The sequence below is a fragment of the Lycorma delicatula genome, chromosome 11, assembly GCF_047948215.1.
Source record: "Lycorma delicatula isolate Av1 chromosome 11, ASM4794821v1, whole genome shotgun sequence".
Taxonomy (NCBI): domain Eukaryota; kingdom Metazoa; phylum Arthropoda; class Insecta; order Hemiptera; family Fulgoridae; genus Lycorma; species Lycorma delicatula.
The window spans coordinates 52,501,191-52,523,357 of NC_134465.1; the positions used below are offsets into that span (position 1 = coordinate 52,501,191).

Genomic DNA, 22,167 nt, shown 5'->3' on the forward strand with positions numbered 1-22,167 from the left:
ATTTTCAACAAAAATAACAACTCATTAAAAACTTCCAATGTTTTTAATGAGTATTTTTCCAACGCTGAACAAGCTACAGCAAATGCTTATTGTGTTTCTCTCAGAACTACTCAGAATTCTGCAGAATTACTGCAGAAGGTAATAAGGGCACTACCAAAAGGAAAGCCAGTAAAGTAATAAAACATGTGTAAATTTCTTTCTTCTCTGAAGACAAAACCACATAATAAACCCCTGATAGATTTGAATGGTTTTGATAAGGATGTGATCCATAGAATCGTCCTTGAGATCTATGACTGTGTGCCTTCAATAAATCTTGTTTTAATGGCTAGTTACTTACCAATATTGACCATGTTTTATATTCTAAATTTCACATTTAATGTATTTATTTTCATTTCTTTTTTTGGTTTTTTGGATTAATAAACTAAATTGTATTTTTTTTTTGTCATATATTTAAATATTTGTTAGTTATAAATATGTTATGAATTTTTGTGAAATATTCATTTTATTTTTACTTTCTTGGCTACCTAACTATATGTAACTGTACAGTATACTACAAGTATGCAAATCTGGTCTTTTGCAGAGCTTAATGGTTCAGACGCTCCCTAAAAAATAAAAAATTTAGCATTGAACATTTCCAAAAAGATGCATGTTGGCTTGTTTTTTCATGATATCTGACGGTGGACAGACCAATTTGTTTTTGAATTATGACTAGTATTACATTTTACATTTGGAGGAGAAATCTTCCACTAGCCATAATTCAAAAACAATATTTCCAAACCTCCATTTATATAAACTTTTTTCACTTTTGATGAAAGGTACACCTATAAAGTGTAGTAGAAACTCCTCAAACATTCTGTATCTAAAAAACCATATTTAATTTTGAAACTAGAAAAATAAATGAAGTATAACTAATGAAAACTGTAAGTAAACTGTGAAGTATAATTAATAAATAGATTAATTCATTGATTATAAATAAAATACAGTAGAATATTATGTTTAAAAGTAATTAAAAATATACACTTTTCTTTTTAAATACTTTTATTATTAAAAAAATTAGTTACACATTTCAAAAGTTACGATTTCTACTTGCAGTTGCTTCTTCATGAGATTTGACAGCAAGTGTCATACGAGGACCAGTGTTCCAAATGCTACCACTTTTGTCAATGACAGCTGCTTCAACTACAACTTGGTGCTGTCCACCACCACCAAGAGCTAATAAAAACTGTGCTGTGAAGAAATCTCTGTGGGGTGTAACGCTTTGACGAAGTACTATGTTAGAATCTGGAACCTAAACAAAAAACATTGTTTAAGAGTTTAAATTTTGATAGCGATGTTTTAAAACTGAAAAGGTTTTTAACTATTGATAGTAAATTTTCTTTAATGGTTAATTTAAAAAACCTTTACCCATATCTGAGCTACCTTTTGCTTCACATGAAATTTCTACAGGGTTTGTCATTAGAAGTGCTAAGTACAGTAGTGCTGTTGAATGTGAAATATGATATTTCAATTATTAAACTCTTACTGTTTACGATACAATCAAAGAGTATGAGTGAGTTAAATTGTGTCTGTTCATTTAAGATGTTATTTTAAACGAACAGACATATGCAAAAAAATATCAATTTTTTTTGCATATTGACTTGCTTTAGTCAGGCAGTTTAGCAAATGGATTAACTGATGGAGTTAAGTGTTTTTTATATACATTTTTTGAATTATAAATCACTCTATTCTGTTTGACCTAAGTAAAACTTATTATAATCTAAGCAATCAGGTTTGTATACTCCAGATAAACAGGACAAAGAGGAAACATTTTTCAAAAATAATACAAAGAACACATAACACATTCCACTCCATTGGATCCTTTGATCTGACAGTGAAAGGTTGTCTCCTTATTGTGCTCTGTGAATTGTGAGTTGTAAGCAGTCCAGCCAGGTGTTCAACAGTGCTTCTACCTGCGTCGCCAGACAATGTGAGAAGGGTCTGCTAGGACATCCGCCGGGCGGCCAGCTACCTGGATTCCAGGCCAGTCACATTAAGAAAAGGATAATCCTTTTCTTAATTTTATTTCTATATTTTTCTAACAATGTAAAGTGAACTCTTGTAGTCATTGGTAATACATTAGACTAATAGCCTAACATTATAGGACTATTGTGATACATCTAAAATAATTTTTATTTTAACAGGAAATTAAACTTTCCAATTTTATTTCTGTTGTGTATTTTGTTACAGCAAGTGTAGTTTATAAGAAGTGATAATATAAGATTTAATTTTAATTTTTAATTCTAGTCTTATTTTTTTCTTCATGGAAGGAAAAATAAGGCCGCCCCCCCTCGTTCTCCCACCCCGGAACTGTCCGACGGTGGAGAGGAAAGCGGGGCTGGCGCTAGGAAGCGCCAGAAACGCTGGGACTCCGCGCCTCCTATGGAGACGGAGCCCGTAGCGGGCTGCAGCAGCCGCCAACCCGCAGGCTGATGATGGGGCCCCATCACAGCCTGCTACCGTCAGGCGGGGGAAAATCCCGCCGATAATGCTGGACTGCCCAAAGGAGTGGCCAGCATTAGCGCGCGACATTAAGTCGCGGATAGGGGGGCGCCTGGTGGCAAAAAGCACCGGGCTGTCGATCAGGCTGTAGCTGGGCAGCGAGGCGGACTACCGGGCGGTGCAGAGTTTTCTGCATTCGAAGGGAGTCGCCTTCCACTCCTTCCAGCTCCCAAAAGACAGGGAGCTGAAGGTAGTAATACGGGGGATCCCCTATGGGCTACCCCGGAGGAGATAAGGGAGGAACTGACCTCCCTTGGCTTTGAGGTGACTTCGGTCAAGAAGCTCCTCACAAGGGACGGTCGGGAAACCCCGACCTGCCTAGTGGCCCTGAAAAGGACCCCTAGCGCCCACAAAATTTATGACCTCAGCGATATTTTTTATTGCAAGGTCGGAGTGACCGCTTTTGTATCACGAGGGGGGCCGCCCCAGTGCCACAGATGCCAAAAATTTGGGCACTCTTCGAATTATTGCCGGAGAGCCCAGCAATGTGTCAAGTGTGGTGGGGACCACGACACTGCCAGATGTGTTAAGCCGCGTGAGGAACCAGCCTCATGCGTTAACTGCAAGGGACCTCATCCGGCCAATTACAGGGGCTGCCCCTATTATAAGGAGCAAGTGAACAGGGTCAAGGGTATTAAAAAGCCCGCGACTGTTGACAGCCGCAGCTGGGCCCGTATTGCCGGTGGGGGAAAAACAGCCCCCAAACCGGAGGTGCCGGCACCTGTGGCCAAGGCGGTCGTGAAAAAAGGGGAGGTACCCTCCCCAACACCCGCCAAGCCAAAACCGACGGCAACCACCAAACCTTTTGTTTGTGGTAAAACAAAAGGCCGCACCAAAGCCGGCCCCAGCGAAGAAGGCCAAGCCTTCCTCGACGGGAAAGGCAAAGCCTGCTCCGGCTGGGAAGGCCAAGCAGGCCGTTAAAAACCCTGTGGCCCCGCGCCCCACCAAAAGGGCGGCCGCGCCAAAAGGCACCTCCAGCGGCAAACCGAAACCGGCTACCCCGTTGGAGACCACTGGCATGGACTTCCTGTCACAGATGACAGCGAGGGATGTCCTGCCAGACATAATGATGGTTTTGCCACGCCTGCTCCAGGCAAAATCTCTAAAGGACTGTATCCAATCCTTAATAGAGTGCCTCATGGCCGTACTGTCTAGGTATGGTTAGGCCCACCCTCAGACTCTTGCAGTGGAACGCCAACTCAGTAGTAGGCCGGACGGAGGAACTATGCCGTCTGGCCGAGGATCTACTGATAGACGTGATACTGTTGTCTGAGACGTGCTTGAACCCAAGCAGGCAACTGACCCTTCGGAACTATTTTACATATAGGACGGATAGGCCAGTTCGACCCGGAAGCCGCGCCTCTGGTGGAACTGCGGTTTTAGTCCACAGACGCCACATGCATACGCACGTTGTTCTTCATACAAACGTGATGGAGCAAACGTGTGTGCATGTGGAGCATCTAGGCACGGTGTATCGGCTGGTTTCAGCTTATAGCAAGTCGAACGATGCGGTAACCGGCGCAGATCTGGATGACGTGCTGGAAAATTGGGATGGGCCCATGATACTCATGGGCGACCTCAATGCCAAACACGTGTCATGGAACAGCAATCTGACAAATCCGAATGGCAGATTGCTGTACGAAAGGGCGAGAGCCCGCCGCTTGGTCGTCGTAGGCCCTGAGGTGCACACATTCGTTCATAATACAGGCAGATGTAGGCCTGACGTGCTGGATATCGCAGTCATGAAGGGGGGTACCCTCCCGTTCATGATTGAAACGATAGAAGACCTCAGCTCGGACCATTCTCCTGTCCTGTTGGAGCTAGGACAGGCAGGGCGTGGCCGAGATCCTCCGCCTATACCCCGAAGGTCAGTTAACTGGAAAAGGTTCTACGAGACCCTCCAGCGGGAGTACAGGCCGGTAAATCCTGGGCTCCTGAACACCCCGGAGGAGGTCGACGACACTGTCGGGCGCGTCACGTCGTCAATAACCGAGGCCCTGGCAGGCAGCTCATCGGCCAAAACTCGAGCAGTTGTTCGAAACGACCTCCCTCCTCATATCTCCGAGGCCATAACGGAGAAACGACGACTGAGGAGGAGATATCGAATCACCCTGTCCCCCGCTGATAAGCGGGCCTTTTATAATCAAACGGACAGGGTGAAACAACTGCTGACAAGCCATCGAGAGGATTCGTGGAACGAATACCTCGTCTCGGTCTCTGACGACATCTCCTCGGTGTTCAGGTTGAACAGGAGACTGCGAGAAGGGAAGAAGCCTCGCCATCCGGTTGTGGGGCAGCTACGTTTTCTTGCCTACTCGGAGGCGGAGAGGGCCGAGGTTTTCGCCGATACCTTGGAGGAGCAATTCACTCCAAACCCCCCTCCCGCCACGAACGACGAGCACACAACCGAGGTGGAATCCTTTCTTGTAGATTATTTCTCACAGGTGGAGGACGCCCCTCTAGAGATTGACCAAGTCACTGAAGCGGAAGTTTCCGCAGCCATTAAGGCCACAAGCCCCGACAAGGCCCCGGGTGTCGACGGGATCAGCGCCCGTGCATTCCGGAACATACCGGCCTCCGTGATTACAACAATTTCGGTGATATTCACGTCCATTTTGTACGTTGGATATTTCCCGAATTGTTGGAAAACGCCAAAGTCGTATGTTTACCCAAACCGGGGAAAAGTTCACTTTTCCCACGGAATTATAGGCCAATCTCCCTGTTACCGGTATTGTCTAAGTTGTTCGAGAGAATTTTCCTCGAAAAACTGAGGCGATACATGGAGGGAGAAGTGCGGCCCGAGCAATTTGGGTTCAGGGAGGGTCACTCAACTACCCTCCAACTGGTAAAAATAATAGATGACCTTGTCGGAGGCCTGAACAGGAAAGCGGTGACTGCAGCCGTTTTTCTGGATGTGGCCAAGGCCTTTGACAAAGTTTGGCATAGGGGGCTGCTTTATAAGCTAGCGCGATCGGCGATCCCTTACCGCTATGTCAGACTGATGCGGTCATATCTGCTAGACCGACATTTTGTCGTGCGCGTAGGGGAAACGATTTCCTCTACCAGAGAAATAGCCGCTGGGGTTCCCCAAGGAGCAGTGCTTTCCCCGTTCTTGTACACTTTGTACGTGAACGATATGCCGCTGTCGGAAGGGGTCAAAACGGCCCTTTACGCAGACGACACGGCATATTTCTACGAATCCGCAAATGTGGATTACGCGGTCCGGAGGCTCCAAAGGCAGCTGGACTTAGTGGAACCGTGGCTCGATATGTGGAGAATCAGGGTCAACGGTGAAAAATCGGTGGCCGTGATGTTCACATGCAAGACACGAAAACCGGCCAGACAGCTGGAAATCTCAGGGGAGAAAATCCCTTTTGAGAAAACGGTTAAGTACCTGGGGGTGGTGTTGGACAGGCGGCTTACCTTCGGCGAACATGTAAATTATGCGACCCGGAGGGCTAAGGCCGCCAGAGCCTCGCTATACCCAGTGCTGAACAGTGCCAGCCCGTACCCACTGGCAACTAAGCTACTCATTTTTCGGCTGTACGTACTGCCGATTCTGACATATGCTTACCCGGCATGGGGGGCAGTGTTGAGCTCCTCGCTTCAAAAGAAGATCGAGGCCGTCCAAAACATCGCGTTGCGGACGATCTTTGGAGCTCCGTGGTTCGTCAGGAACGCCACTCTCCGATCTGATGCGAGATTTCAATCCGTGTCCGAGGTGGGGGTGGCGCAGGCGCGCAGACTGTTCGGGAGAGCGGCTGTGTCCGAACACAGTCATCTTCGGGACATCTGCCGAGAGAACCCAACCCCGACAGTTGTAAGGAAGCGGCCTCACGCCGTACTGGACGAACCACCGTGATGGTGCGGTGCGGGAGCCGAGAATCGACAAACCAGGCTTAGGGGCCTTCATATCGCACGAGCCATAAACGGAATAGCGCGTCAGAGGCGTTTCCGGGATCGCGAGTGAATAGTTTTCGCGAGTTATACAGTCTGAAGAAAATACAGTAAAATACGGTAAGTCGCGCATAAAACAAAAACGCGGTCCTAATTTTTCATTTTTCATTTTTTCCGCGTGTGTTTTGTTCTGTTTCTCTTGTTTCAGAAACGGGAGAAACGTGGATGTGGAACGACTCGTCGTGCCGTCTTGGGAAACGGCCTTTCGTTCCTCCCATCCTGCCGGTCCAAAGGAAAGTAAAAATCAAATTTTTATTTTTTATATTTTTATTTATTTCTTTTATTTTTTCTTTGTGTGTGTGTGTGTTCTGCTTCTTTTGTTGCAGATACCAACAGCCACCACAAAAACAAATGGTTTCTTCACTGCGGCCACGCGGTCCCCCCAACCCCTTCTCGGACACACGTGTGTCTGAAGGTTAATAATTACGTAGAGTGAATAATTTCTGTTTACTTCTTCTAAGAAAATCGCCGCCCCAAAACCGCGATCGCGAATAGGTATCACCATTTTGTAAGTTCCCTATTACCTTCCTTTCCTTTCAAGATAGAAGAAAGAGGGAATGAGCCCAGCAGCCATCAGCCCAGCAGTCACCCGCCCAGCAGCCACTGACAGCACGGAAGAAAGAAGAAACCTGCACTTTCCCCCGTTCAGCCCTTCGGGGCCTCGGGAATTTCAAGGTTAACGGCATATAACTTCGGTTACTGCCAATTCTTGGAAAGTGCAGGCCAAAGAAGAATGAAGAGGTCTTCGGAAGAAGAGGGAGAAGAAGAAGGAAGACCCTCTACTCGTCCCAACATCACGGACTAGAGTCCTGAACAGAGCCCAGCAGAGATGCGTCCTGGAAGGCAGCCATAACAGAAGTGGATGAAGAACTTCTACATAACCTTTCCTTTCTAAAACTTACTAGTTAGATAAAAATAAACCAGCAATTGGGACTCCTCCGGAGTAGGGGTCGCATTGCTCCCTCCTTATAGTTAGTGCCCCGTTGTGGCGTATTCCTGCTAGCCTATTAAGCGTTAGCACCGAAAGGACTTCAGTAGACGGTCTGAAGGGGAATTGCGTCGGGAGGACAGGCCTCATAAGCCTAGCCTTCCGCGGTCGGCCCATAAAATGGGTTCGATAACGCTGGTTCAACAACGGATTGGAATGCAATTAAATCCGTCTTAAATTAACTAAATAAAAATAACCAAAACTTGAGAAAATTAGACCCGCTATATAAAATAACCCTTTAAAAAAAACAAGCCCGATTAGAATGATCCAGCAGCAAGGGACTCTGTCCAGGTTCTGCGATAAGTAGGGAGAAATAAACTCCCGTCAACTTTGCATTCCATTCCATTCCACTCCATTGTTGAATCCACTTTCACAAACCACTTCATTGGAACAAATCACACCTGCAAAAACGTTGGATAACACACACTTAACACACATCACAGCAAAAATACACTTAAGCAACTTGAAATATACAAACACATAAAAACAATATTCTAAATTAACGAGTACAATTTAAAATTGTACATAAAATATAAACATATAAGTAACAAAGATTTTTCAAGACCTAGTTTAAATCCTACGTTTCAGTCTAACCGGTCTTGAAACAGTACCCTATTAACTGAATATTGATAACATTTTGTCATTAGTACTGTGAACATTCAAATTTTACTTTCACTTGTTTGAATAAACAAGAACAGTAAATACACTTACCTTTCCTTCATGATTAGCAGGTCTAGCAGTTGCTTGAGAACTTAAAGTTAATACGACACCGCTGACTGAACGGAATAGTCCAGGACAAGTGCCATGAAGTATAACACCTTCAACTTTAACCGCCAATTGTGAACCACTCGGTACATTAATCCACTCACCATTAACACGTGGTTGAGGAGTAACCGCCAACTGAAAACAATAACAAAAAAAATTTAACGTTTTCATAATTGAAAAAAAAACCAGTTGTCAATGGTCAACTGGTTTTCTCATTCTACAATTTATATTAAAACATTTTTCAATCATTTGTTCCATTTATTTTCTCCAAGTCAGCTCACAGAAATAGCAATTATATCCAATTCTACAAGAAAATTTTCACTCTGTTTATCACAGGCATTTGCATCATTACTCCAAGAGAAAGGAATCTCATTACTCTCATTATTTTGTTTTTTTAAAAACAAATTTTTAAATCATAGAAATAAATCAACTATCAAAGCCTCTAAAAGACACAAATAAATGTGATAATTGTCTAAAAGCTTCAAGAGTTATGCCACAATTAGACCTAATTTATAAAACAAGTTTAGAGTTACATTAAGATATGAAATCAGTTACTGGAAGATGTTGAAAATTAGATGGATTGATAAATTCAAAATGAAGTGATCTTAAAATTAATAAGACAGAAACAAATCTTTGGCCAAATCTCATGAAAATATAAACTAGGTTAGTGGGTTGCATATGAAGACACCCACATTTATTAAGTTAGTGATTGAGATATAAGTAGAAAATAGAAACTTTAAAAGCCCATCAATATTCACGGGGCTCAACATCATGCTCTTCTGAGGCACTACAGTTGATCGACTGAGGCTGAACTTAGATCTCTGCTTATTGAATGAGAATCATACACGTTTATGTCATCTTCATCATGTATATTTTTGTGCATCGACCTAACCTTGCATTCAGCAACCTTACCCTCACACCTTATCTGATGTGTCTCTGAAAACTTCTCAATCAGTAATAGTGATTTGCCTCAGAGTCAGCCACGCAAATAGGTGGTTCAGAAAGTGAACTGGATTGGATACAAGCATTCATTTGGCCAATATCACAGTAACGGTAGTATGATCCACCAACTTGCCAAGTTTACACATCAAATTCTCAATAGTACAAATGAATTTATTCCTTAACATCTGGAATGCCAGGCGGCTTGTTACTTCTTGTTGGGATGAAGACTGCAATATTACCAGTCTTTCTCTGAACATTTACAGTATAGCAGTGTATGTTGGCTCTGTAAAGAAGGCAATAAAAACCATTATACTCCTTATTGCCATTATTAAGCCTAGCATGGAATATTTCTATTCTTCATGATGATTAGTTTCTGTACAGATATGTAAAGCAAAAAAAAGTTTTTTATATTCTACTAATAAACAGTAGATTACATATAAATAGTAACAGTAAGCACAATTTTCCTACATGTGAAAATTACATGTAAATACATATGTTAAGTGTCATAACCGTAACAGTTGTATATGATCAAACATGGGTTATAAGAACCCTAAAATCTACATATAACTATTCTCTGGAGTAACATCATTCCTTGCTAAGCTTGCGAGAGAAAGTGAAAAGAAGAGTGGATTCCTGTTGCTTTCTTCAGAATGAGTTATGTACTCTGACATATAATTTAAAACAATGAATCATCATTATAATTACATAAAATATATTATCATTTTAAAATTAATAATATTACTTTAAAAGATTATATACAGCACTAGCTGTACCTGCCACGCTTCGCTGTGGCACATTGTGGTTGCATGGATGAGAAATGCATGTTTAATGGCAACTTCAGAGCTGAATGCGCAGTCCTTCCACCTGGTAACAATGTCGCAGCTATTCCAGACGAAGCAAGAGCTAAGGCTATGTCAGTTTTTGATCGAACCGTTGCTAGAATCAATCTAATGAGGAATTTTTTCCCAGTTCCTCCTGGCACATCCAAGAAGAAGGTCCCCCTCCAACTCCGTCATTTATCATTTGCATTATGCGATCATAAATGCCTTTCTGTTCACGCGTTAATTTGGGAATGCTTGATTGGACATATGACTGAAGATCACCAATGTTGTAACTCTGTTCACAGTGTAAATCCACATCAAATGAAGCAATCGCAGCTCGGGTGGGTGCTGGCATTCCCAATTGACTAAGAACTTTATTTGCATTAGCTAAGCGCTTGTTTTCAATATTTATCAATGCTTTGTTGTAAATACCTTCTGTAAATTCAGACAAAAGTGAATATTTAACCTAACAAAGGATTTTTTGGTCATTATGTAGGGATATTATTTTCTGTGTATTTGGTTATTTCGACTTTTTTTGTTTGCATAGTCTTAAGTCTATCTGGGCTATAAGAAAGTTGGGTGTTTTAATTTATTTACTGTAAGTCATCCTTCTTGGTGGCTTTTCTTTTTTTTTTTTTTTTTTTTTTTTTTTTTTTTTTTTTTTTTTTAATAAAATACAGATGTTTTAGCTGTTAATTATAATTCAAAGAAATCTGTTACTTAATCAGTTGTGATTTTGTTTACATTGGCAATGGCCATACGGGCTCTTTGTGATTGGTAGTTGTGTTTGACAGTGGCCATCTTGCATCGATCTGATTGATTTTCCTTTGTTTACATTTCCATCTAATTTATTAGCCTCTTATTTATTAAAAAACTGTACAAATTAAAAATAGATAGATAGATTTATTAAAAATAGATGAAGACAATCTTTGATGCGGGTTATATATCGTGCTAAAATGTTTTTTATCGTGTTTTTTTTTTTTTTAATAAAATACAGATGTTTTAGCTGTTAAATATAATTCAAAGAAATTTGGTCGTTGTGTTTGACAGTGGCCATTTTTCATTGATCTGATTTGTTTTCCTTCGTTTACACTTCCAAATTAAAAATGTACAAATTAAAAATAGGTAGATAGATTTATTAAAAATAGATGAAAACAATCTTTGATGCGGGTTATATATCGTGCTAAAATTTGAGCTCAATCGGTGCAGAACATTTTGAGTTTTTGAAGTGTACACAAACGAACTTAACATTTTTATATATATAGATGTATCAAAAATATTCATCTGATTTCAAAAGACTCTATTTTTAAATAAAAAAATATATAACCTTGCGGTTAATTATAAAACATGATTATGAGATTTTGCTTATAATTTTCACAAATGCACAGTGTGTTTCCCTTCAGAAGCGTGACATAATCTACAAGATAGTTAAACTTGTGTAACACTCAAGTGATCATGTCTGGTGGTTACTGCAGTCATTCTATTTTGTGGTTTTGTAGTTCATCCAAATGGATGGGAGATGGCCACACACATGGAGGATTTCACAAGCCCACTCAAGAAAAAATCACATACAGTGAGATTGGGCAATCTTGTTGGCCACTGGTGAAACGCCACATAAGCAGCCGTTTACAGTCAACCCATCATTGTAGAAGCTCACTGTTAAGAAATGCTCAAATTTGCAGTTGGGAGTGCGGTGATGCATCATCCTGCTGCAAAATGAGTTCATCAGAATCTACTTGCAACACCTGGAAAAGCTACTCCTGCAATACACGAGAAGTTATCTCTGACATAAAGACCGTTTCATTGTAAAAAAATGTATTCTTAAAACTTTATAAATATTTTTTATTTCTTTAAAACTACATACCTTATACTTATACTACTTCTCTATATAATCGCCACATGAATTAAGACATTTATCATAGCGAAACACCAGCTTCAATATACCCTCATAGTATTCTTCTGCTGCCAGTCCATTTAGCCACTGATTAACAGCATTTTTTAAGTTCATCACCCGCAAATTGCTTACCACTCGGAAATTCTTTCATTTCCCAACCAAACAAGTGGTAATCAGTAGGAGCTAAATCCAGACTATATGGTGGATGATTGTAAATTTCCCAACCTAATGTTTTCAGTAAATCACGTGTTGGACCTACAACATGTGGACGTGCATTATCATGCAGCAGGATGCCATCAATCAACCGCCCATGCCGCTGATTTTGAATGGCATATTGTAACTTACGTAGTTTCATAGTAGGCTTCTGTATTTATAGTTGTTCCATGTGGCATGAAATCAATCAGCGGTATGCCAAACCGATTGCAAAAGACTGTGGCCATCAGTCTGCGTCCAAATGACTAGTGGCCTGACCTTTGTTGGTCTGGTTAGTGATTGAGGATGACACCATTCACTTGACTGCCATTTCCTCCCTGGCATGTAATATGAAATCTATGTTTCATTACTGATAACAACTGAATTAAAGAACTCATCACCTTTTTCTGTGTACCACATCAAAAATTTCAAAGTAGATCCCATCTGAATTTTTTTGTGGCATTCCATTAAGACAGTTTGTGCAGCATCCAATGTGCACAAACTTTTCTGAAGCCTAAATGGTCATGAATGCGACCAATAACAGCTCTTGAAACATCAGGTTGAAATTGTTGTGTGACGATCTTTTCTGATTTCATCATCGACATGTTTCAACAAGTCCTCTGTGATCATTGAGGGCCTCCCCGAACATTCTTCATCATGCACATTAATTATTTATTTCTAAACTTTTCACACTATTTTCAGATGTTTCTTTCATTATTATATTATCACCGTACACAGCAACCAAGTGCCTCTGAATTTCAGCCGGCTTAAAGTTTTGATGGTTTAAAAAATGTATGACTCCGCGTATTTCACAGTCGGCGGCAACATCGATTTTCCTATTCATTTTATAATGTAATAACTCACACATAATCAAAGATACTACAATGCAACTACTTACAGACAACAATGCAGTGTGTACATTACTAGTGTGGCCTTGAACGACACAGGTTTGCCAACCTTAAGAAGCGAAATTTCCCAGCGGTCTGTACTTTAGAAATATCCTTCATAGATGTAAGATTCCAATAACTCTGTTTTCATAAAAAAAGTATGGACCGTAGATCTTTTCTTGGGAAATTTTGGTTGTCAAGGAAGAATTTACAAAACTCGTCGTTTATCACCTCTGCAGAGGGCTTGTACCAACTAAATCCTTGTGGTTCAAATAAAAAATATTGTCATAAAACGTACCTGACAGTCATATTAGAAACAGTTAACATGACGAATCAACTTTCTTGGGCTAAATACAAAACTCTGTCGGATGTCCTTGATGTGTTAGTCTGACACATGAGTGCAACTTGCAGATTTCTCTTTAAATAAACCTTCTTGAAATTGTTGGTGCAAATGTCAAATGCTCTGAGTAGTAGGAGATGCAATGTCAGGAGAGTTGATAAAAATCACGCTGCACAATTGACAAAGTGGTTAAATAAAAAATACAGAATCTTTTTGTTTCAGGATTTTCATCTTGCTGCAGACTGCAAGAGAGCACGTCACATGAGAAAGATTTGCTGGCAACCAAGTGAAATTCTAGAATCCCCTCTTTTATATGCTATATGGTTTGTTAATTAGTGGTGAATGGATGTAGAGCTAAAAGCCTTTTGAAATCAGATGAATCTTTTTGATACAACCAAAACAGCACATGTCAAAAAAAAATCAATAGAACCATAAATTAGGGCGAAGAACTTCATGTAATTTGTTATAGGATCAAGCTGATACAACAATAATACTTTTATTTATTAAGCAACTTCAAGCTAATGAAAAATGGTTGCAATTACTAATGAAAAATGAATTTTGCAGCAAATAAAAATGCCAGCCTGATTAGGATTCAAACCCAGAACCTACTGGATGCAAGGAAGAAACCCTACCATTCTGTTACAGAAATCAACAATAATAATAATAATAATACCTTAACACTTGTTGACTGAAGAACTTGGAAAAAGTATCTGGGAAGACATAATGGCCCTTTAGCAAGTATTTCGACTTGTTTAACTAATATATCAACATGTTGATGTGTAATAGGTTTAATTGTTGGATCCAATGATCGTGCTAATGTTGTTATTGACTGACAAGTACGAATCATTAATTGTGTTTCTAAACAACTTGTTTGCAAGCTGAAAAAAACCACATTAAGACACTTTATTATTAATATTATTATATACTGTATTATCATTAATGAAAACAATGAAGAATTAAATTTTATAAAAGTAATATATTCATCTGCTGAACCATCATTTATCCAATAAGGATGTACTGGGATGTAGATAAAGGTACTTTTTTTTTTTAGAGTAGAGTTCAAAAAAAAAAAGAAGCAGATAAAGGTACATATCATGATTGTATTCACTAAAAGGTTTATCATTCATTTAGATGAAATACATAATATAGAATCCCTTTGGCTTTTCTTTTTTTAATTAGTTAAATTTAAAGTCTTAGATGTGGGTCAGTCTATAAAAAATTAACCAAAGCAAAATTAGAATATTGCCATTATTAAAATATATTAATTTTTTGTCAGTTTTACATTTTAGATACAAAGAGAAGTTATTTTACTTTTAGAATGTTTCATATTTTTTGGAATGGTTATAAAGGTGTTGGATAATTTTGAATTTTTTTTGAGATTTACAAAAACTTTAATTACATCCTTGTTTTACAGAAATTAAATCAAACAAAGCTTATATTAATATGCACAAAAATAGTACACTTTGAAGTCCAGATCATATTCTGGACTGAGGGACATAACTACAAAAACTAATTGGAAATCTAAGATGTAAAAACACAAAATCAAACAGATTAAAATCTCAAATCAGAATTATAAACATTAACTTATTAAATTATATTCAAATTTAAAACCATTATTAAAATAATAATAATAATCATCATCTTTTTTATGGCTATTTAAAATCTAACTTATGTAAACAACTTAATTATTTCTGTACACAATTTTCTGCTGATGCTTAAGTTACAGCCAGTAGCAGAAGTTAAATTCTAACGATGCTGATTTTCTTAATACTATATTGTAACAGGACCAGTATAATGTATTTCTTCCAATTAAGAAGAAAGAGAAGATAATGAAAAGAAAAATCCAGAAGTTATTAAAAGGGATTCTTTTCATAGACTGACAGGTCTGTTTAACAGACAATGGCACCTCCAAAAGCTGTTGTTCGACCACGAGGGTTACTGGACCAGAATAAGAATTTATAAAAAAAAAATATAAGGACATGGTTGATGAAAATTATCACACTTCAACAATCAAATCGATGAGGTGAGTGCTGGTTATACAAGCCCAGGGATATAAATACTGCAACAGATCAGTGAGAATGGTCAATAGTTCTGCAAGGCCGTGTTCAGAGTAGTCATGATAACAGCAATAAGAGTAGTTTTGCAAGCCCGAGTTCAACACAGTAGCGGTAATGGTGGTATCATAAGCGTGTGGTAACAAGTGAAGAGTAACAAGAGGAGTATTCCAGCGTGGACAGTGGGTAAACGTAGGAAGTTCTTCATTGAATTATTGGTAAATAGTAGTGAAGTGATAGTATTCTATTCATTCGTAAAATGTAAGGTAATTCTATTGTAAACAGTAAAAGTAATAATATTTCCAAACAATTGAATTGTATACAATTAAGAATTTTCTAGTGTTATCATGCTGTTAATGCAAAATCAGATTCTAGCAATCATTATGTTTTTAGTAAATTAAAATGTATTCTGGTTTTTATAATTTAACTGAATAAACAAATGTCCTTTTTATTTGAATTACTACTTTGTATGTTACAAATATGTATTGCCATTATTATCATCATCATCATAATTGTTATTATAATTTATTTTGTTCATATGCCTTTCAGGTAATAAGTTTAATTTATTAGAAACAACAATATTAATTGGTCACGCAATTGTTCATATACACACACACAAACACACATACATTTTTGTTTTATTTAAAACTGTGTTTAGCACTGTGATGTAAAGGTGTGAACAGTAACACAGATAAAAATTAAAGAGCAACTTAAATTTATTAAATTTGGTTTAGTTGTTCTTTAAAAAGAATTACAGTTTTAAATATGTATTAACTGTCCAGACACAGTAATAACAATAATAATTTACAAATGGAAATAGTTTAAATAGAGGCTTGTTGACAGCCAACAAGTTTACAGTAATTTTCAGTATTAAAACACATTATACAGGGAATTAATTAAATAATATTGAAAACAAAAACAAAAATTGTATTTTAATATTGTGATATAGGTATCATTTATAGTAAGGATAAAAAGTATTATGGTCAATGACTTATCTAAATCATTAAAAAGCTTATTACACAGATTAATAAAAAAACCAAAAAAACTCAATACAGTTTAGTACATATTAATAAGGTAGAAATAACTGAAACGCAAAAAATTAACTTAACTTGCGTAATTAATGAATGAACCATTTACAATAAAAGGAGTTCAGTTATTATAAAAGTAAAATCTATATGATAATGACAGAGGCACTTCGCATTTCAACCGAACTGCTTGTGCTCACTCAGTAGTATATGCTCAGGTCTAGTCAGGCATACATTAACCACATTGGTGAAAGAGTGGGGAAATCTCAAACAAAAATATTATTATATTTTTACTCATTAAAAATTTAAAAAAAATATAAACATCATAAAAATGTTACTGAAATCCAGTTCTACTACACGGTTTCAGAAATTAATCTAGCTAAAATCCTAGCAAATAGCTTCTTTTCTTTAAATATTATATTTTTATAAAAACAATAATGCTTACTCAACATCCAATGTAGGTTCATCTCCTTGATGATTGGGCTGAGCGACACAATCTATTTGGTATGCCATAAGCATGCACATGTATTGTAATCTGTAATATATTAAGGCCAATATTGATTGAAAAGCAAATTTACGTAAAAATAATTCAAAATTCAGTTTATGGGTTCCAATGTCTTTATTGACATTGAGTATACAGTAATTAGAAAAACAAGCAATTATTAAAAAATAAATTTTGTATTTAAGGCATGGCCACCATAACCAATATCAGGCTAGAGAATCCTATGATAAAAAAAATCATAGTTTTTATTCAACAATATTGAAAGATTTTAAGAATCATTCATAACAAAAATAGTTATGAAGATTGGGCAACCAGAAACTGTGTGTAAATTTATATTAAAAATGCTGACAGAAGATTAAATGGCTGCAGCATAAGGATTTCTTGTATGTTGAAAACGAAGTCAATAAACATTTGAATAGCTTTAAGACATAAAACATAGTTGTCATCTTACCAAACATATAAAAAAAATTAAAAACCAATGGAAGAGTGCCCAATGCTGTCAATAAAAAAGTTCAATCAATTGGTTAAGGAAAAATAATAGGAACCACCTTTTAAGACAGTATAAGGCAATTTCTTGTTGATTTTCAATCTCGAGTAGTATAAAGCACTGATGTTTCCTTTAAGACCTTTAAAAAAATGAACATCAGGTGATATAACAAATTATACAACAAAGTTATTATATAATAACCCTCATCTACACACTGCTTGTATTATACAACAGTTACAGATCTTCAAGTGGTAAATTTTTAGCTAATTTTTTTGTAAAAATGGCCAATTCTTACTTCATGCAAATTCTACTTATTTACAAGTTTAAAGACTTTTTATGGTAACTTTTCAAACTGCAATAATTACAGCCACCAGAGAATAGGTGAGAAACTTCATTTCTATATCAGAACCAATACTCAATCTCAGGATCCTAATCTCATTAGGATCCATGATAACGATGAAAAATGAAAGAGCATATATCACTTTTCATTATATCATACCTCAACTTCCAAATAAAGTGTTATAAAAATATTTACTGGCCTTTGTATCTAAATAAACAGCTCTGCATTACCTGTACATATCCAATAAAAAAAAAATAAAAAGAACAAAACAGAATTATGTGAATGAAGAAAGCAATAAAAGGATACATTTGAATATTGGTTAATGAAATCGGGTCAGCATCAAATGCTGACTGGTACAATTTCCAATAAAGTTCACCACATGCACGGAATTCCTTAGCACTCTTCCTCAACTATTAAAACAGAAAAATTATATTAATAAAATATATTCCATAAAAATTTAATATAAAATATAATTTAAACATTAATAGAAAGTGCTTTTTGATAAAGTAATATAGGAGAAATGGTGCAATATTTTTTGTTTTATTTATACAACAAAGTAGGCATACCTTGTAATCAGATATATTTCTATACTTTTTAATCATATTAATAGATTTATCAAGGATATTATCACAAAATTATCAAATTTAAAGGATTATTTGAATTAAATAAATTAACTACATTTTTACTTTCAGCAATTATACGTTCTTCACTTCATTCAGTCTTCTTATCATTCCGCACTGTTTGTTCCAAGTTATTTCTCCAGCAACACTAAATATATATATATTTATTATTTATATATATAAATAATGGGCACACTATTACTTACTTTACTTATTCCTTACAATACCTGGTACAGTCATCTTATGCTTCATCTGAAGACATCTATTTATGTTAGATCGCACATTACGTTCACATATGATTCATCTGCTTTATAAAACATACTTTGAACTTGGATTTATTATTTTTATTTCATTTCTTAGTTCCTTTTACTAATTATTATTCAATAAGAATGAAAAAAAGTTGATTGAATGAGCATTAGAAAAAAAAATCTTACTTGTGGGAGAAAGAATAAAAATAATAAACTAAATAAATGACCTGGCAATTATATTTAAATAGAAGTGTAAGCAATGGTAAAAGGAATTGTACAATTTGATAGTGCATATGAAACATACGTTAAAATAGATAAAACTAAGTTTTTAACAGCGGTAAGAGGACAGAGAGTAAAAGAGAACGAGGAAAGGGATTACCATATTGATGTAAACACATTATGAAAACATAAAGAATCATCAGCACAAGATAGAAAAGTGCAAAATTAATTTGTATCTATCTAAGGACAGTTATATCAAAAAACCATTCAGGGAGAATAGTTTCTATTCGAGACAAAACAATAAAAATAATTTAAAAAGTATTTACACAAGATATCAGAAGAAATAAAGATTTAAATATAATTACCTGATTAGTTATATGACCAAAACGTTGAAGATCATCTCTGGTAGCCTGAACAATAGCAGCTGTAATGGCAGGTGGTGGAGCGGTACAAAGACTGTTACATGCAGCGACAAGTTGTCCAAAAGCTTGTAACATTTCACATCGCAACTGTATATATTCTGCTTGAAATATCAGCGCATGGGCCGTTGAACTAGCTGCCTGCACAAAACCGCAGAAGGCCAATTAATTGAACATACATCATAAATAAAATATATATCTTAGATAGTGTTCCAGTAAGAATTTTTTTAAAGGGCAAAAAAGACGTAAAAGTTAATGTACACGATGTGAAACTAAATAAAAATATCAAAACCTTAAAATTAAATTACACTAAGTAAAACCTAAAACAAAACTTAAATATAAATAACAAGAACAGTCTGGGTATAAAAGATGCTGCTGTTATAATTACCTGTGTGTTTGGATTAATTTACTTACTACTGTATATATTTTCTACACAATTTAATATTCAGTGATGTACATATGTGCCAAGATCCAGCTGTGGGCGACAACCCAAATGTTCATAAAAATGGTATATCCATTCTACAACGTAAAAAGCATTATAGAACATATTTTTCATATTAATATTACAGTGAAAACTTCATAACTTGTAAGTTCTATAACTCATCATCTTGTTTAAATTTTAATTAAAAGTATAAGTTCCAACAGTGCTAGCTAGTACAAGGGACGTTCCAAATAAATACACTACTTAGAAATCTAATAGAATTTTGTCTTAAAGTGCACCTATAAAAATAAAATATGGAAAAATGAACAAACCCTGCATAATGCTTTTCATATATATATATATATATACAAAGAATGATTTTACTTTTCCAGTAAACAGGGTGCTATAAATAATTGATTAAATATGGAAAGCTAAGATTTTCAACAATAAAGTACATGAATAAGTAAAAAACAAAAAACATTTAAAAACCTTAGCAAATTGTATTAAATTGTACAAACAGTAAAACGACTTGAAGTTTTTAGAACTACTTGTTTTACAGCAAAACTGTATAATCAAGCAATTACAAAAGGGCAAAACACATTAATGTAAAAGAAATTTTACTAGTTTTTTAACGATTAAAACTAAAAAATTTAGATAAGTTTGTAAACAGTTTGTGATAAATTAAATAATGTTTTTTTCTTTTAAGGAAAGTAGAAAACTCATCAGTTACAATCAAAATAATTGATTAGTATTCAGTAATTTTTCAAAGACAAATTTTCAATAATTTACCTAATTAATCATATTTCACTACCAGAAGTGACAAATTATTTAATTGCTAATGTATTTCTTAATTAATCCTTTAAGACTGCTTGTTAGGTTCATATATTATTATATACATTTACTAGATTTTTTGTTTTTATCATGTTTTTCTTTTAAAAATACACAAAATACTCAAAAGAGTAAGAATTCTATTTAAAAACTACAGAATTACTTGAGAAAATAACAAATTCATTATCAGGCAAGGCATTTCTTAGTCAAATACTGACCTGTAATGAAACATGGATACACTTCTACGAACCAGATTCAAAACAGAATAAAAAGTGGAAAACATACCAGATCTCCAAGAACAAAGAAACTTAAAAAGCAGCCTTCTGCTGGTAAAGTAATGCTTACTATCTTTTTAGACATGAAAAGTCCTACTCTTTATCACTGGTAGTCCAATTTACATCAACAGCAGCAATTACTTTGTCATTGGAAAAAGATTTAAAATTCACTATTTGTACTAAATGACGCATGCACTATTGAGAAAAGAAATAAGTCTTCAACACAACAATATTTGCCCTCATGTTGCCAAACAAACACATAATAGCCTTTTGGATCACCAAAAGGCTGGGGAGTCTTATCATATTCAGCAAACAGTCATAATTTAGCACCATAGGACTATCAAACTTTTGATCCATTAAAATCTGCTTACATGAAAGACAATTTCAAAACAATGAAGAAGTGAAAACAGCCATGCAAACATGGTTCTGAGGTCAACCCAAAGAATTTTTTACTGATGGAAAACTAATCTCGCAGAAAGATGGAATGAAAGGGCGAGATTATATTGAAAATAAGTGAATATTAAAATCTTTACATACTTAATAATAAATCTGTAAATGTCTGTCTGTGTTGGATTATGGTAGATGAATACTCTGTACAATACTTTCACAGCCAACTTAATCTGGCCAAAAATTTAACTGCCTGAATATACAAATGTCACATAACCGATAAAAAATGAGTATGTTTTTTACTTATTTACTTTTGTGTAAACAAATTCATAAAAAGATCAGCATGATCTGTATAATTAATAAGAAATTATTAGAATACTCACTTTAATAGCAGCTAATGCTTTACTATAATGAACTACAGCCTGTCCTAATCTATCTAAAAGACCATCATTATTTGACCACAGGATAGCTTCTCCAGTACTCATTTCGACCAGAGTGACCAACCAAAAGTGTAAATTTTCTGATGATACTTGTTCATAGAGTTGTGACATTATATGAGAGCATACCCGGAAATGACCATACCTATGCAAAATAATAATTCACACCAAAGTTAGAAAAATTAAGTAATAACATAGTTATTAATAATAATAATATATAGTACTAATATAATTAATAATACTAGTTATTATTAAGTAATAACATAGCAGAGTGGTATTAGACTCATATTAGACTCACTTCTAGGGCTAGATATGTGGCTTTAATTATAATTGTGTTATCAGAAGTTGGTGGGGATATTTTTAATGTACTTTTACAGATTTACATAAGACTTAATTCAACACACCAACTTAAACAGTTTACTTGTAACAGTGCTCTTTGAAGTTCACACTATATTTAAATTCATGCTTAGTAAAAATCAAACAGTGGATCGCAAGTTTTTCACTAAACTTTAAAAATCTTCAACGAAATGTTTTCAAACATCAAAAGTTTACAGGGGAACAATGTCCATAATATTCAATTG

General features: G+C 36.0%; 1 protein-coding gene across 1 annotated transcript in view; it reads right to left on the reverse strand.

The window, feature by feature from the left end:
• Positions 1 to 1,020: 1,020 nt before the first annotated feature.
• The window catches only part of LOC142332135 (integrator complex subunit 7-like), a 58,145-nt gene continuing 36,998 nt past the window's right edge, over positions 1,021 to 22,167 (reverse strand). Inside the window, exons 12-18 of the mRNA XM_075378390.1 lie at positions 21,533 to 21,731; positions 19,185 to 19,379; positions 18,039 to 18,142; positions 16,849 to 16,938; positions 13,998 to 14,202; positions 8,195 to 8,383; positions 1,021 to 1,288 (exon numbers count right to left, since the gene is read on the reverse strand). Coding sequence (XP_075234505.1) covers positions 1,067 to 1,288; positions 8,195 to 8,383; positions 13,998 to 14,202; positions 16,849 to 16,938; positions 18,039 to 18,142; positions 19,185 to 19,379; positions 21,533 to 21,731 — 1,204 coding nt within the window. The 3' untranslated portion in view covers positions 1,021 to 1,066. The remainder of the gene's footprint in view (positions 1,289 to 8,194; positions 8,384 to 13,997; positions 14,203 to 16,848; positions 16,939 to 18,038; positions 18,143 to 19,184; positions 19,380 to 21,532; positions 21,732 to 22,167) is intronic.